This window comes from Sylvia atricapilla, chromosome 1, assembly GCF_009819655.1.
Source record: "Sylvia atricapilla isolate bSylAtr1 chromosome 1, bSylAtr1.pri, whole genome shotgun sequence".
Classification (NCBI taxonomy): Eukaryota; Metazoa; Chordata; class Aves; order Passeriformes; family Sylviidae; genus Sylvia; species Sylvia atricapilla.
Genome location: NC_089140.1, coordinates 98,435,654 through 98,453,321, shown reverse-complemented (window position 1 = coordinate 98,453,321; position 17,668 = coordinate 98,435,654). Strand labels below are relative to the sequence as shown.

General features: G+C 36.2%; 1 protein-coding gene across 2 annotated transcripts in view; it reads left to right on the top strand.

The window, feature by feature from the left end:
- The window catches only part of CDH7 (cadherin 7), a 71,648-nt gene that overhangs the window by 25,294 nt on the left and 28,686 nt on the right, over nt 1–17,668 (top strand). For both annotated transcript variants that reach the window (XM_066328532.1, XM_066328523.1), the window contains exons 2-5: nt 5,187–5,481; nt 12,808–12,927; nt 15,260–15,427; nt 17,273–17,460. In XM_066328532.1, coding sequence (XP_066184629.1) covers nt 5,187–5,481; nt 12,808–12,927; nt 15,260–15,427; nt 17,273–17,460 — 771 coding nt within the window. The remainder of the gene's footprint in view (nt 1–5,186; nt 5,482–12,807; nt 12,928–15,259; nt 15,428–17,272; nt 17,461–17,668) is intronic.

Below are 17,668 nucleotides of genomic sequence, written 5' to 3'. Positions count from 1 at the left end.
GCTGCTTTTAATACTTTAAATGTTTTTAATAATGCAGAGCAGTATCTCTCCTTACTGAGAAAAATAAGTCTGCTTCTCTATTGGAAATACTGCTTTAGTTCTTTAATGCCAAGTGGTACAAAATGATATAATCTTTGGTTGTACAGATTTTAATGTACAAATAGGCAATATCTAGAATATATTGAGTATTAGGAATTTTGAAAACAATGTTTTATTTAGGATTCCCTAGAATAATCACCACCCTAAAGGACAACGTAGACATTGATATGTTAGGGGAGACCCTAGACTAAACAATATTGCTGTAGGGCCAAAAACTGTGAGAAAAATATTTGATTTATTAAACTAGTTAGGGTAATAATACCTTTGCTGTTTAGTGAATCTGACTGCTTCCTTCTCTCACACATATCCAAACAGGTATTTTTTAAAGCTGAGAGTCTCAAAAGATTGAGTGGCTTTTTTTAGCTTGAGTTCAGAGTCAACAGAGGGCTCTCAATAAGTTATCTTCTAAAGAACAAGAAAAAGTGCACTTTTTATGTGCATTGTCCCTCTGCCTCAACAAGGCTTACATGGCCTTTATTCTCAGATCTGTTTGCTCTCTGCTAACTTTCCTAGCACATCAAAAGTTATCCTCCTGGTAAAAAATACATCATCTCTCTCTAGGGGATTCTCTTTCCTGTTCTCATGTACTCTAGTATATGCAGAGATCACCCAAATCCAGAACTCTTAGAATCTTCATGTTAAATGTATGCAGTATGTAACAAAAAAGCTGTAGGATCAGCATATAAGAATTGGATCATTAATCTCATACTGAAAATAAGCCTAGTTGATATCCAAGGCAAGCTGGAGAGTCATCATCACAGATATTGTGTGGAGGTGGCAATGGATAAAATTAATTGGAGGCATACAACTGTTTCTGTAATTCCTCTTTCTGAAAACATGGTGTTTTTTTACAGTATTTCTGGCAAACTGATACTGAAAAGAAGAATTGTTTGGAATGACCCACAATGGAACCAGATGAGATTTACCCAATGAATCCTTGAATCCTTCATGTCTCTTGAAACAAGGATTTGAAAGTGACTTTGTCTTGAGCCTCTCTGCTTCTTAAGTCATAGTCCCTATGTGCAGCTACAGATTGAGCTCCAGTTCTGTCTTCTGCAAGAATGGCCCTGTAGAAAGTGGGAGGACTGAAAAACAAGCTAGTAGATGGTATGGCCATAGATACTTTCTGGAACCTTCCTGTAAAGTACTGCTGTCCTGGGGACTAATATCATTCACAGAATCACAGAATCACTAGGTTGGAAGAAACTTTCAAGATCAAGTCCAACCCAACCCTAACCTCAACCGTGGCACCAAGTGCACTCTATATAATTGTTGCCAAATTAATAACAAGAACAAATAAAAATCCCAGCCCTTACTTCTTCTATTGAAAAGCAGGCAAAGAGTAACCCAAAACAACAAAAGCAAAAGAAAAAAAACAGACAACAGCTAAAAATATACAGTGTTTACTAAAGCAAACATTATACGGAAAAGTGTACTTCTCATTTCCTACTATGTTAAATTAAATATCTGGAAGCACAAGTAGTTTGCAGTCATGCTTGGTAGTACCAGAGCTCTGCATATTTTACAGGACATTCAAAAATGTTGTTCATAGTTGCAAAGCATTGATGCCTCTGCACTAATGACTTTGAAGATCACTGTATGGGAGAATTATACAATGTGAAACTGGAATATAGGTGACATGAAAACTGCATGAAAATGCTCAATTTTTTCAGCTCTTTTTTTCTTTTTTGCATTGTTCTCTTGTACTGTACTTTTAAGTTATCTCAGATCTCCTCTAAAATGCATATGAAAGGGTTGAAAAAAGCTCTTTAGGGTGCTTTACACTGAATTGATTGTTCTGTAGTGCCAAAGATAAACTAAATCTTGAGCTAGATCACCTTCCTGGGGTTAAGTAGGTAGAGAATGGTACATTACTAATTTGAGCATGGGCCAGAACAGTTTTTAAATGCTTAGTAGAACAAAGTTTTACTAAAATATGCAAAGAAGTTTGCAGTTCCACAGCCTTAACCTTGGAATAACAAAGGTCTTCACTAATCACTTTACTAATCCATATGGTAGCAGTTTTCTTACCAAGGCATTGTTCCAAAAAGTGGCTTCTGTTCAGCATTTCACTCCAGGTCACCAGCCACTGTAGTGCAATCCATGAGGAGATTTATGGACCTCAAAGTGGAACTCCTTAAAGAACAATGTGTTGTTAATCAGCAAGCCACTGAGTGAGCAAATGGGAAATGCTGAAACTACACAATTTCTTCCTTCCCTGGGATGCCTTGCTCAGTGCATCTTCAAGGATTTACTGGCCTCTCCCCTGAAGGTCTCTTTTTTTTTGGTATCTTTTTTTTTTTTTTTTTCAAAGCAATGCTGGTTACTTACTTGGGATAGGGCTGGATGCAGGTATAAGGTGAAAGGTAGTCTGTGCAGCCCTGCAGTTTGAGGCCACTGTAGTGTGCTGATGGGCTCAGCTCCATCCCCATAGGACAGTGCCCTGCTGCTCTCAGCAACTGAGATATGGAAACTTTCCTTTCCCTGCTTGCAGAGATTTATTTGTACTCCTCTAACATTCAGAAAACTGCTCTGCCTGGTGAAATTCTGGGTATGATGGTGTCCTCTGCTTTTATCTCATCCAACATCCATCCTAAAGTACACCAGAAAGGTGGAACAGCCTTTACAGGGACAATATGAGAGTCTCAGCCACTACAGAAAGACCAGCTAGAATATAGGGTAGGCAGAAAACAGAATTACTTAAGAAAGACAAAGGCATGGAATCTTTGTATCCCATAACCTCAGTTCTTATGTGATGTGGTGTTTATTTTTTCAGCCTAGACTGTAGGATTCTGGCTATGTAGGGAAACCCACACAGCTCCACTCTGGCACACAGGGGACTTATGCACCCTGAAGTAGGTATTAGAGAAAGAAAAGAGGAACAAAAAAAAAGGTCAAACAAAATCAAAGGCAAGTTAGACAGATTCTTACTTGCACAGGCCAGTGTTCCTCTGTAGGGAAGATGGATGTTTCTTCCAGTCAAGTTTGAAAAAGCTTTGAAAGCCTCAGCTGTCAGACATGTGAGTTGAACAGAGGTATGGTTTGTTCAATAAACCCCAGCCATTGGGACTGAGGAGTACGCAATGCTGTGGATACTGAAAACGCCTGAATGTGAGATACATTTTACCTTGGCCTGCGCACAGTGTCAGCATTGTTTATTCCTGAGTGTGCAGAGAAGCAGGGCTTTAAATGTTTGGGGAACTCCACCAAAGAAATTTCAGGCTTGTTTAGCTGTCTCTGGATTTAGGTAGCATCAGAATAAGGATAAACCATATTTTGAAATAATGTAGCTAATCTGATTTAGATACCGTAGTTCTATTTTTCTAATCCAGTCCAAAGCTCTGGATTCCCTTTCTGTCATAAAAGAGAGGAGTGCACTGTAATTGCATAAGTATGAGATATCCAAACAGTGTAAGTGAAATAATGTGTAAGAAATAGGCAGCTTTTTATCCAGCTGAAAAATTCAAAACTGAGCATGAATACTTCCCTGCTGAAATAGGAAAAGATTTTGCAGCTGTGCTGTCATGCCCAAGATAACAATTTTCTGCATGTATTTGGGAAGTGAATACTGTCACAGTCATACTCCTAACAGAGAGAAAAAAAGTTAGTGGTGGAAATTGTGATGATGATGATGGTGATGACAGTGAACTTACCTCCCATCTCAAGATAACATGGAATTAGGACAGGTACAAAGAAGAAATGAGATAGAAAGGTCCAAGCATATTTAAAATTGTCTTCAGCTATTTACAAGTTAATCCACTTTTAACAAGCAAGAAAATACTTTAAATTTTACTGATATTCTTTTCACTTGTACAGTATTAAATATATTATGTGTGTGTGTTACTATAACATGATATCCAGATCAATGACATTCTTGATACATGTTTGAGAAATATGTAAGAAGTATTTCAGTCTGTGCTCTGTAACAGGAAGATGTAACTCAGTGGACGTGAAAGAGCTAGAAAACCTGTGGGATCTTGCTCTGTAAGTTAAAATACCTTGAGTGATGAGGAAAAAAAAAATCTTTCTGTAATTCTACCTTGCATTTCTAATGGAAGATACATTTTGACCTACTGAAGTATATTTCTTGTGTGCATACTACAAGTAATCCCAGGGAAACTGCTCCTGGCCTTCAATGCTGTGTGCTTCCAAAAGCACCAGGACACCTTGGTCTTTCTCAGAGTCTGCATTTTTCTGTAATTAGATAATGGAAAGCAAGATATGGAAGTGAAGAATTGCAGTTACAGACCCGTCAGATAGTAGTGATCAATTTATCAACCAGTACATTTTACCTCATTTTATAGAATCATAGAATATGCTGAACTGGAAAGGACCTATCAAGATAATCAAGTCCCACTCCTGGCCCTGCAGAGGACCGACCCAAAGTGTCACACTGTGTGCCTGAGAGTATTGTCCAAATGCTTCCTAATCTCTGTCAGGATTGGTGATGTGACAATTTCCCTGGGGAGCCTGCTCCAGTACCCAACCACCCTCTTGTTGAAAATCTTTCCTGCTATCCAGCCTAAACCTCCCCTGACCTAGCTGCATGCCATTCTCTTGAATTCTGTCACTGATCATGAGACTTAAGAGATCAGTACCTGCCCTGCTGCTTTCCCTCATGAGGAGCATCTCACAGGTTTTACTGCTCTCCGCAGTAAGCACTGAGAAAATACGTAAATACATACAAGAGCAAACACATAGTGACATTAAGTTTATACTTAATGTGACATTTGTTTGAAGTCTCACTCTTCAGTAGGATTATAAGATGAAGTAAGCAATGAGGTTAAATTCAGGTAGGAATAAAGTCATGGTTATGATCATGTGTGTGCATGTGTTTGCCTATGTAAAAACCTGGCATGAGAAGAGTGAGATTGTTTGCAGGAGAAAATGAAGTTTGCTTGCTTAAAGGAGCCAATTTACAGATTCTAATGGTCCCTCACATGTTGTGTGTGATAAGCATTCAGCTTATATTTGTGGGAACAATAAAATATCATGTACTACTGCTCAGCATAGGAATTATTTTTACATATCTCCATGCCACTGACTCTCTTGTAAGTTAATCTCATCTCTCATCAATTTTTCACCAGCTTCACTCTGATGTTGATAAAGGAGATGGTTCCATCAAATACATCTTGTCAGGCGAAGGGGCAAGTTCCATTTTCATTATTGATGAGAACACGGGGGACATTCATGCTACAAAGAGGCTGGATCGAGAGGAGCAGGCCTACTACACGCTCCGAGCACAAGCACTAGATAGGCTGACTAATAAACCCGTGGAGCCAGAGTCTGAGTTCGTCATTAAGATTCAGGACATCAATGACAATGAGCCAAAATTTCTGGATGGCCCCTACACTGCTGGAGTTCCTGAGATGTCTCCTGTGGGTAAGTGCGAAATACGCTGTTGGTGTTGTGGGAAATTTGTTCCTATTGCCTTTTTAAAAGTTTCATTATTTTTTACTGTTTCACACTAAGCTACTTAATTATCTATGAGACACCTGCAACAGTTAGATATTTCAAGACTTAACTGGAAATAACATGCTAGATTAAGTATTTACCCTTTCAGAAATGTTGTGAAACTCAAATAGCTGTGCAAGGATTCAGATAACCATTTGATGGTGTATTTGTCATTCCAGGGCCCAGAGGCTTTGTTTTATAGTTCCCATTAACAGTAATAAGTTTCACACCTATGTTATGGTACTCAGAGGTTATAATTTATAATTTCATTCAGATACTCTTTAAATTCTTGCTAGTGAATAGCATAACCTTTTTTGTAAGTTTTGTACATTTTATTAATAGTTTATTGGATATTTTTTTCTTACACTGAAATCCCATTTTCCGGGGAATATAGGCAAGTGGCAGGAACTGGGGTGCAACTTGAAATAGTTCAAAGTTCTACAAAAATCAGAGAAGAATGGATTTTAGAGGCTTCAGACCCTTTGTTGGATACTGAGAAATGCTGATTTTTCCCGAGTTTGAATTAGGGAAGAATTTCAAAATAAAATCCATTGTCTCTTCATTCTAAAGTAACCAAATGCTCAGCCACTCAGACAACAGGTGCCACTGTTCATTTGAAAGTTGACTCTTTCAGACCAGATTAAGGCTTGGCCCAGAGATGTTTTGGTAAATATTACTTCAAGAGGGAATTATAAGTGCAAGCACAAAAAAACCCCCCAAACAACAAAACAACACACAAAACCAAAAACCCCAAAACAAACCAAACAAAAAAAAACCCCAAATTTACTTTACTGCAAATATGTCTAAGGGAAGGCTCACTTCAGATTGGGAGATTTCTGTGGTGATTGAAATAAAGATTTTCTTCACTTGACTGATTTTAAACTGTTTTAAAATGTGGTACTCTTACAGTTTGGCTGCACATAAAAGTTGCTGTAGTTTCCTCAGTACGATCTCCTGTCTTTTTGAATGTTAAACAATGCAACTAAATTGGAGCTAGAGAGAGAAAAAAATTTTCCCTACCTAAGTGCCCTGCAGCAATCAGTAGCAAACATTACTTATATATTTGGAACTCAGCTTAGGAGTCAATAGAAGATAAGTAAAACATTGGTAATGAGTTTTCTATACATTTATTTTACTAAGCAGCGAGCACAGACTTCATTTCTCATTGATGCTTGTCATTTCCTCATTGTCATTCAAGCCCTATGTGGATGGCTGAGGAGGCAATATTAGCCTTGGAAGAAAGACACCATTTGCAGAGTAACAGGGAGAAGATGAAGTTGTAATATATTGCTGGGAACTTTTACTTCTGAACTTTGAAAAAATCTAGATTACAGATAATCTAAGACTGTAAAACCTAAATAATCAACTTCAAAAGAAATATTGTGCTAAAATACATTTTCTTTTTTTTCTTAATTAATTTGCCCTTTTATTTTAGAATAAGATCATTTAAGGAAGATGTTGCATGCAGTAACTATTAGATTTTTTTTTCACTTTTATCCTCTGACTTGAAATTATCTCCATATTTCACTTTTGCATTTATCGCCTCTGTCTTTTCTTGCACTGGCATATTGATGCACAGACAACTAGTACAGATATATGAGGTTTACCCACCTGTACAAATCCATGCCTCTACTCCTATGGTCCATTTGTTCCAAAGATATATTGGAAATCAATCTATGGGGAGTGCACTGTGTGCAGTGGCGAATATAGGGACTGGTTTTCAAACCGAGCTGCTTTGCATATTTTGTTGAATCTTTACATCATAAAGGAGTAAAAAATATTCTCTCCCATGTGGACCATACAGCACCAAGTGTATTTTCACTTCAGGTGTAGTATTATGCAAAATTATTAACTGAGGCTGTGCACTCTGAGATTTGTGTCAATTAAGGGTGGTTTCAGATTCATGAACTTCCTGCAAGTGCACATTTTAAACATATTCATGGTTAGTATCACACACCTACCAACTACTGCATTGTTACAGAGTTAAGGATTACCATGAAATTTCTTTGTCACACTTTGTCGCACTTTGTCGCACTTTGTCTTACATAGTTACAGCAATTCATACTTTATTCATATAACATAATTTTTAATTAATCACCTAGAGCATCCATGAAATATTAAGGAGACAGAAAGTAGCTCTCTCTTATTTTGTTTAAAATTATATCCATGACAAGGATTTTTAATTGGATATTAAAGGAAATGGAAGAGATCACAGGATTATAAACCCAAATTAACCATAAAGCTAGGAAAGCTATAACCTTCAACCTACAGGCTGGTTACACAAGTATAATGGTTCTGTATTTTATTTGACAAATATTTTTGGACATTATCTAAGGCTAATTGAAGTCAATCTCCTCTTTTATTTGAAATGACTTCAGGTCAGGTTCAAATTATATTTGGGTCAGGCCCAATTATATTGATTATACTGAACAGAGTAAATATCTTGATGGCTTGTAAATCTATTCGTGGCAAAACCCCCAAAGATATGGCTTATCTGAAAATGGTAAGGATTTGTTTTTGTCATATTTTTTTTAAAGTGTGTCTGGTACTTAAAAAGCTGAGCAGCATTATATTTCAAACAAAAGGATACTGGTCTGTTTGAGTTCTATCCTAGGGAAGTAGGGATGAGAATTCCAATGCCCAACATAGTTTTGGTTTGTTTAATCTTCTCTGCTCTCCAGCCATATCAACAGCATTGCTTGTTACCCAGCACAACAAATGTCTCTCTTGCATGTTCATTACCCCTGACTCAGATGGATAGAAATATCTGAATTATATAACAAAGAAAAGAAAGCAAAAGCCCTGCATCAGGCTTAAATCTTTGATACAGTAGGCTTTGCGAGCCTGCATGAAGGGTCTCTCTCCAAGCACAAGCCACCTCTCCTTCCCTTTGTCTGAATTTGCTGCTTAGCTGGGACCATTCTTGAGGTTTTTTTCCCCAAGTGAAGGCAAAATAACAAGGCAGTGGGAGGGGATGAAAGGAGCAAAGAGGGCTCTGACTCTTCCCTTTCACACTCCTGGAGGTGAAAGGCTGTGGAGGCATTGCTGCATCATCTGTGGGTGGGACCCAGAGGCAGAAGCACAGAAATACCAGAAGATACTGAGCAGAACCAGTCTAGATTGTTGTATGTAAGGATTATGCAGAAATTCTGGATAACTTGATAGTAAAAGTGTTTAATATTTTTAGTAGCAGCTGATACCATGTAGAAACTATCATGGAATTATTTTGTGTGTTAGACATAGTGAACATCATTAATTGCTATAAATTAATACTTTTAATAGCTGACTGCCTTAAAGCTCAATTTTCAATTTGTTAATGTGGCTAAAATTCAGTTGATAAGAGTTTGTGCAGTTTCAAAATTAGGCATTTGTAAAATTAATCTAGTTTTAGAAACCAGTTTTCTTTTGAATGATCTCACCAATATTAAAACAGAAGTCACCGAATCATTTATCATAAAATGTTATTTCAAAATTTGCATAAAATATACTGCAAGTTACCATCAAGCTTTCTAAATAGCTCTTTTTTTCTGAAATAATACACTTGGAGATTCAAAATGGATCCCTTTGAAGGATCTCCAACTCAAATTCCAACAACCAGTTTTCTTCTTATCACAGAAAAGTTTAATCTCTGCAGTGTGTCCGGAATATTGTTGAGCCTTGACTTGGCTAAATTTAAATGCAAATAACATTCTAAATTTAAGGTCCTCTATGCAAATATTCTCCTGTCCTTTTACCATAATATCAGTATAAACAGGTAAAGTTCTAAGATTACTGTAATTTAGTAATCTCTACCAATAAATATGTTTTATATATTATGTTACAAATTACCTCAAAAATTCTGGAAAATAAAACCAGAAATCTGTTCCAGTTACACAGAATTAAGTCTATTACTAGCTACTATAAAAAAAAAAAAGAATTGTGTGAAACACTTTGTTAAGCAGCACAGATTTTTTTCTCAGTACTTGCTACACTTGCTGAAAAAGTTTATGAAGTTTCTACATGTAGAATTGTTTTTAGTGAACTGACTTTGAAGCTTTGTTAAAAAGACATAACTGTAGAGAAGAATAATTTTAGGGAAATCCATATCTAAAAGAGGGGGCTATTTTTAAAATAAATAATGCATATTTAATTTTTCAGCCCATAGAAAATACACAAACTGTAGGTAACATTTAAAGTATAGTTGCAGTTTATATTAAATCACTAATGAAAGTTTGGGGTAGGCTCAGTGTCCTGTCTACACTTGCACTCCAGGATTTATTGGAACACTCTTTTTGTTGGATGAAGTAAATGTATGGTACCATTTGTTGACTGTCCCTGTTACCTGTAAGTCCTGATCTTGGATGCATATTTGACAGCTGACTGTCTCTGCTGGAGGGTGAGGCAAAGAGTTCACAGCTGCAAGGAGGACAATTTCAGTGCAGGAACACAGATGGTGTGTTCTAAGATGGTGTACTTGGAAATACAATGTAACTGCCCATTTTTCCTCACACTTTTAAATTTATTTACTAACCATAAGTATCCCCAGAACTTTATGTTTGGGGTTTTTAGAAAGGGAAGTATTTTAATTTGACATCAATCTCTTGCAGAAAGATTAGGACAGCAGCGCATGGCAGTTATACTCTGAAGGAATTCCTGTTCTTCAAGAGCAATCTGCTTGTTCTGGAAAAATCTCTGGAAATCCTCAAATACAGATCTTTCTGTGCATTTTGTTTCCTTGAAACATATTTCCTACACATAGGACTTTTCACATAGTTAGAATACCTTCTGTTATCTTGCAAATTGTTAAAAATGTGTTGTGCAGAAATCTCCCTCTCAGCATGGGGCTTCAGAAGCTCATCTTTTTTTGTCTGCAATTAGTAAAGAAATAATGACAATGGCATGGGTTTCAGATCTTTCTCCCACTGATGTTTAGAAGATGTTGATTAGCATGGAGGGACTGGAAAAGTATAATTGTTTTAAAGTTACTGATTACATTTAAATGGAATTGTTGCAGAAGGATTTGATGTTAGAATTTTCTACTTAAAACCTACCCTTTTGTGAAGGATTCATGGGCTTTAAGAGAGAGACAATTAGATTCAGATAATGGCTTTATTCGTTTCATGGAATGCAGAGGGTTTGTTTGCTACATCAATAGATTTTTACAACAAACAAGCACTTCTAAACTTGCAGCATTTTAAAAATGTCTGTGCTGAGGTTGCAGAGCTTGTAATTTCTTTGATCTTGTATTGGTCTGGAGCCCTTGGAAGCAGCAAGAGCAAGGGTCAAAGATGTAACTGTGTGTGAGGTGTATAAGCACTTTTGCCAATATTTGCAGACATTGTAAGCTTCATTGGCAGGGCTTAGTGACTTTGTAAATGTGGTAAGCCTGGCTTTCACAAAGAACACAGGATGTCAAACAGTCATTATGATACCCTTGTTCTCAAAAGCTGGATAGACTTTGGCAAGTTTAAAATAGGTCCCTGTATGAAATTACATTATAGAGCAATCTGTAAAATCAGTTTGACATACTGAATCAAAGCTCTTAGTTACTGGTGAACAGAAAATGGATGTATTTTAAGTCCCATAACTGATAAATGACTTGATGGATTAGCTACCAATTTTCTTTTTAAACTTTCCATCTACTTAATAGTTGCATGTGAAATTTCAGGTTGGGAAGGACCTTTTCCCTGTCCAAAAATAGGCCACAAGAGAGAAAAATTGCATTTAAATAGAATTGCAATCATACTGCTTTGTCATGGATACTTCAGGAACAGAGATCAAGAATGTGGTCCAGCTAGGCCTTAACCTGAATAAATTTATCTTAAGAATGATCATTTCTGGTCAGAATTCTTTCAAGCAGGACCCATCCTTTGCTCCGTTTTATGAAGGGCTGCACTTAATCCTCCCTCCAAACTTTCAGCCTAGTCCAGGGCTCCATTTATGATGTTCTACTTAACTGAGAATAGAAAAGATGAGGAAAACGGTTGGGAGATATACTATATATTAGATGAAAGGAATTTCAGAACTTTCTCCCATTTCTTGAAAATTATAAGTAAAACTGACTAGAATATTATTTATATTTAGTTTACCCTGGACACTTGCTATTACAGTTTGTTCTTAAAAAGTGATTTCAAGACTTGCTGGTCTCATTTTCACATGTCAAAAACATGTTCTTTCAGAAAATGAACACTGTGTTTAACAAATGCTTTTTTTCTTATCATGTGTCTAAATAAAGTCTATGAAGCAATCTTCTCTTAAAGACCTTTGCTGGGGCATCTGCCAAATTGCTACAATATTAATTTGCAATCTCACCTCCAAATGGGTCCCTGGGCTGTTCAATGGAAGGTCTGAATGTTCCAGACAATCTGCCAGTGGGAAAAAATAATCCTTTCTGTCTATCAAAGGGTGGTGACCATGGCCAAGGCCCTGACTCCCGGCTGTTATTTTATTCTGCTCTCAGCATACACCATGGAAGCTGTTGTACAGAACAAAACAAATGGGAACTGACATGGAGAACATAATGAATAGGAGCTGGATGCAGAATGAGGTCCTCACAAAATATAACCTTCCTATCAGCCAGTTAGAAATTTTGCTTTCTTATTCCTGTCAACATAGAGACATTTCCTTCTCAAGGAATTTTTATGCAATACATTACCACAACTGATATATTGAAGGAAAATAGTATTGTATATTGAAGGGAATATCTGCTTTTTAAAGGAATTTAGAGACAGCTTTCACCAGCTTTTCTGAGCTGAGAAAGAAACTCTTCAGCCATCTGTTTATGAAGCAGTAAATAATTTTATAGGCTAACAATAATTTTGTCCCCATTTCCCAAAATTTGTAAAGCATGTATATGTATGTATGTTTGAATTTCTAATGAGTCATTACAATTTCAGCATGCTGACTTCTCTTAAAAGGAAGACTGCTACTACTGTATTCCATACCCAAACAGACTTCAGGCCTCACCATTGTAATAGAAATTTTGTTGACGTATACTCCACCAAGTAAAAGAAGAGATAGAGAGGAGGAGCTAATGAGTGAGATGGTTTTTACTGCTCTGAGTCAATGCCTGTGACTATTTGGGAAGATAGAATTCTGTAATAGCTGATACTACTACTTTACAAATAGAACCTGACACACTAAACAGAGTCATCATGGAAATGATGAACACTTGTGAAAAAGCCACTTCAGATATGCATTGGAACAGCATAATGAGTAAGTGTAGTTCAGGTTTTTCTGTCTTTCACGTGAAACAGTCTCTCAAACATTTTACAGGTACATCTGTGGTTCAAGTGACAGCCACTGATGCAGATGATCCTACTTACGGCAACAGTGCTCGAGTGGTTTACAGCATATTGCAAGGACAGCCTTACTTCTCTGTGGAGCCCAAAACAGGTAAATTTATACAAACCCTTTGCAGTAATGCTGAGAAAAAGAGGAAAATGTGCATTAAAAATTGCTAGAAACTTATTAATATGACCTCTTGGTTAATTGAATACATTTGGGTTTTTTTGATCTTTTAATCTCTTTTTCTTTAGCATAGATTATGAAAGTCACATGTCTGAGCTATGTAATAAATAGAAATTGCTGGAATAGAATTTATTATCTTTGCAATCTACCAGCTGCTTGGTCTGCTGCCTGTTGTCATCTCTCTTATCAGTGAAAATTTCAAAATAAATTGAACATTTTTTTCAGATTTCAGAAATATCTAAATGTCTCATAGCTTGTTCAATAAGAATGGGTTTGAGGCCAAATTACTCTCCATTCTACTTTTCAAACTGAAGTTTTGTTGTGAGATATGAATCCCTTCTTTATTAATTTGAAGAAGAAAACACTGTGCTTCTCCTGCCTATCAGATGTAATATTTTGCTGCCACTTTCAAAGCATATTACTGGTGAAACTTTGTTTTTACAATTTTCTTGAAATTTTGTGAATATTTTTAAGCCACAACAAAATGCAACATTTAATCCTCTGTTGGTTTAGTAAATATTGCCCATTCTGCTATATCATTTAATAAAGCAGGAAAGTAAGTTCTTGCTCTGCTCATTTAAGTTTAGTGTTTGAACCTTCACTTACATGTACAAGGAGAAGAGTTATAATCTTAATTTTGGATATAACCAAGCTGAAGCAAAAGAGAAGAAAAATATTTACCCTTTTAACAGTAAAAAAAAAATCTGTCGTGTGAATCAGACCTGAGTCCCAGTGTTGTGACCAAAAGGTCACACTCTATCTAGTAGCATCTAAATTTGCAGAAATAGGTAGTATAATTATCTTCATTTTGCAACAGATCCATGTTCTGCAGGGATATATAGCACTGTCCTTTTCCCTTCAGTGAATATGATTTGTAGTGGTTTTCTGTTTCTCTTTCTCCCTCTCCATGTGCATTCATGTACCATGTATGTTGTGATAATGCCTGCAGGCAGCCCTTGAACAATAATATGGTAGATTTTGCTAAATAAAAATCTTGAAGAATTCAGACTGAAATATTTGCATACATTTTCATCACTTGGATGTTATACTCAAATTTCCTGTGTGCATGACAATTTCCTTCCAAGTGGTTGAGTAACTTTGCCTGGTGATTTAACTACGACAGAAAAACAAGCATGCCAAGAAAAGCGAGGTAGAAACAATAATGCTGTTAAATTGTATATTAATTATATTTTTACATGTCTTATAGTTATATTTTTACATGTCCTGAAATAGTGCCAGGCAGTCTGTGAAATGAATGTTTCCACCCAGAGGTGATTAATGGCAAGTCCAACATTCATAAGGGAAAAAAAAGGAATGAAACTCTAAGCAAACATTCAACAAATAGCAGATGAAGAGATATGTGTCCCAATGTGCCTCTTCTTTATTTAGTTTGTTTATGTTTCTTTTACTGCTGACACTAAGTGCTGGAGGAGCAAATGGCTGCCTCTCTGGAAATCAGAGTTAGCATCTGTACTGTGTACTGAGCATGAAATATTCATAAAATCATCATATTTTGTGAAGGCATATTTATTTTTTGATGTATATCAGCATAGATGAAAAGATGAAACATGGAATTTTCTTGTAGTTTTCATTTCATGTCAATTAATTACAAATTAATTATTTAATTATACAGATCATCAAATGGACATAACAAAACTACTTCAGATATTTAAATATTTCATTATTAGATTAAAAAATCTCTTAATTATGTCAATGATTCAGAAGTGGATAGTGGTCAACCCAATATATGGCAAAATAAGATAATTTTTTGTATCTGCAAGGTGTGGCACATTATCAGTATTGGTAACAGTTAATGACTTGAAAGGGTATTCAAAAGTTAGTGAAATGAATCTTGACCTTAGAATTTTAAAAATGAAATCAGAATACTCTGTTCTTCCTAACTCTAAAAGAGTGGGAAATCAAACACAGAAGATTACACCCTCCAAGGAAGGGAGTGTTACCCAAGACATTTGGAAGAGTAGTTCAGGGAGGAGATACTTGGAAAGCACAATCATGCACAGCATTACCCAGTGAATCTAGTACTAAATAAAAATTGGTAGGTTTGGTGACTATTTAAATAAGCCTACGTTATGTCAGTGCAACTCCTAGTCAAAACCTGTTATATAAGTTATATAAGAATTAATTCATACCACTCTTGCTGCAATCACTGATCCACTGTTACCTTTTACAGGCAACCTCAGCTTTCACAGTAGCATGTTTTTCCTTGCGCCAGCCTTGACACCTTGTCTTTCTGCAGGTGTTATCAAGACTGCCCTTCCCAACATGGACAGAGAAGCCAAGGACCAGTATCTCTTAGTTATCCAAGCTAAGGACATGGTTGGGCAGAATGGGGGATTGTCAGGGACTACATCGGTAACTGTCACCCTGACCGATGTTAATGACAACCCACCCCGCTTCCCACGCAGTAAGGAACTTTTTTTTACTTACTACCTGACTTGTAATATGATTACTAAACACCACTATTTTCTGTACACATTGTGATATTTCTAAATAAAAATTGCTTATTTTCCATGTTAAGTATTTTGTTAAACACGGAATGCAAGATGATGATGATGATGATAATGATTATTATTATCATCATTACTATTACTATTATGTAGGCATTGTTTTTGTTTGCCTCATGCATACCAGATTGTAGTAACGCACCCCACACCCCTAGCAGGTGTTTCCAAATAGGGAAAGAGTTTCAGTTTACCTTTAGACATTTTAGGAAGTTTAACTAGAAAGTTCTGTGTTTTTCTCATTGTAGTTGGCTCAGATCCAGCACAGGAGTCTGGATTTGGCTCCAAGAGCCAAACTCAAAGCCTGTTGTTAATTTAATTGGGCCAAAAGCCAAATTGTCCCTCCTAAAACATTCAGTATTTAGTAAAGAACCCAAAGGAAGTAAAGGGCTTTTTGGAGTGTTTCTAGCAGGGTGTCAGAAGTTTTCTCGGACACCTGTGCGCAGCTTTTCATTTATTTTCTGTAACGTTTGTTATTTTGATATTTTTCATTTATTAAACCTTTTGCTTTACAAAACACCTCTGAGGAACAGTCTCACTAAGATTATTTTAAGCCAATCTGCAAGGGCTGGACCCTCAGAGATTGATACATTAACACCTGGTTTATCAGACTCTGGCCGTGTGCTAACGTGTATCACCAGATCAGTTGAAATGGTGTGCAGCAGCAGGGACATTTATTAATGAATTTTGCTTCCTCTGAATGAATAAATAGACAAAAATATATATTCTAATAGATATTTAGGTCTTGCCAGTTGGATTTCAGAATGCTCTTATTTTACCCTTAATCCTTCGTATTCTTTGGGCATTGTCACACAAAGTGAGAGTTAATCACAAGAGACCTGGGAAGTCACCTTCCCTCCATTTGATTTCTGTGACCAAGGTGGTTCTCATCCTAACCTAAAGAAAGGAGCACACAGCTGTATGCTCAAACCGAAAGAGCTCAGTTCATTCATAGCATTCTGTCTGGGGTGCTTTTTTCTTAATTAAAAAAGTGGTAACATAGCATTAAAGTAATATATATAAAGTGAAGGATATATTCATGTTGTCTCCAGCCTCACCTCCAGTGATGGAAAAAATAGATCTGTACATAATAGATTTCCTGTTATTTCAAGCCACCAACTGCTTGAAATAATAATAGAATAACTGAAGTTGTTTTTGAAGGTGAGGGTGTTATTTGCTACAGAATACATTCTGATATGCTTTTGACAGCATATATATAATTTTGTGCTTGAATAAAAAAAGCTAGATTTCTCAAGATCATGAAATTAGTGTTAAAGAAATTAATATATATTAGTTTCTAATGATATTCAGATTGTGAGCAGCCTAATAAAGATATACAGCTATAGAATAATAAGTTTTTATATTGGCATTATTTTACTTGCTTTTCATTCCTCTTTTCTGGAAAACAAAGTAAAACTGTCTGTATTATCAGGGAATCACATAATGATTTTCATTTAAACTTCATTTTTGCATCTTTGCCTTATACTTCTCTTGTCATAAGAAGTAGTTATGCCTGTTGTACTTAGAGTCTATCACAAAGAAAACCTAGCCAAAAGGGCAATTTTATTTCAAAACTGAAAAATATATTCTTGTAGCCTGAGATAAATGTTCAGGCACATGATTTAAATGAAGGTAGATTTAAGAAAGCTAGATTAGCTAGATTTCTCTCTCTTTTTTTTTTTTTTTTTTTTTTTCTTTTCTTTTAGTCCCAGGAGACTCTGAATTCATTAAATCTTTAAATTTTGCAGGATCATATCAATATAATGTCCCAGAGTCTTTGCCAGTGGCTTCTGTGGTGGCCAGAATAAAAGCTGCAGATGCAGATGTTGGACCTAATGCGGAAATGGAGTATAAGATTGTGGATGGGGATGGTTTGGGAGTATTCAAAATTTCTGTTGACAAAGACACCCAGGAGGGAATCATAACTATTCAGAAGGTGAGTCTGATCTTACCCACTGGTTCTGTTTGGAACTCTTCAAGATGGGAGCAGGTACTTAGGGTATGAACATTTGTTTCTAAGAACCTTGTCTGCTCTAAATGTTTCCATTGGTGTATTTCATTCTGACTTTACTGTGTGATTTTGAGGTTTTTAATGACTCATGCTGAAAAATATTCTGCATTTTCTTTCACAAGACCTGTATTTT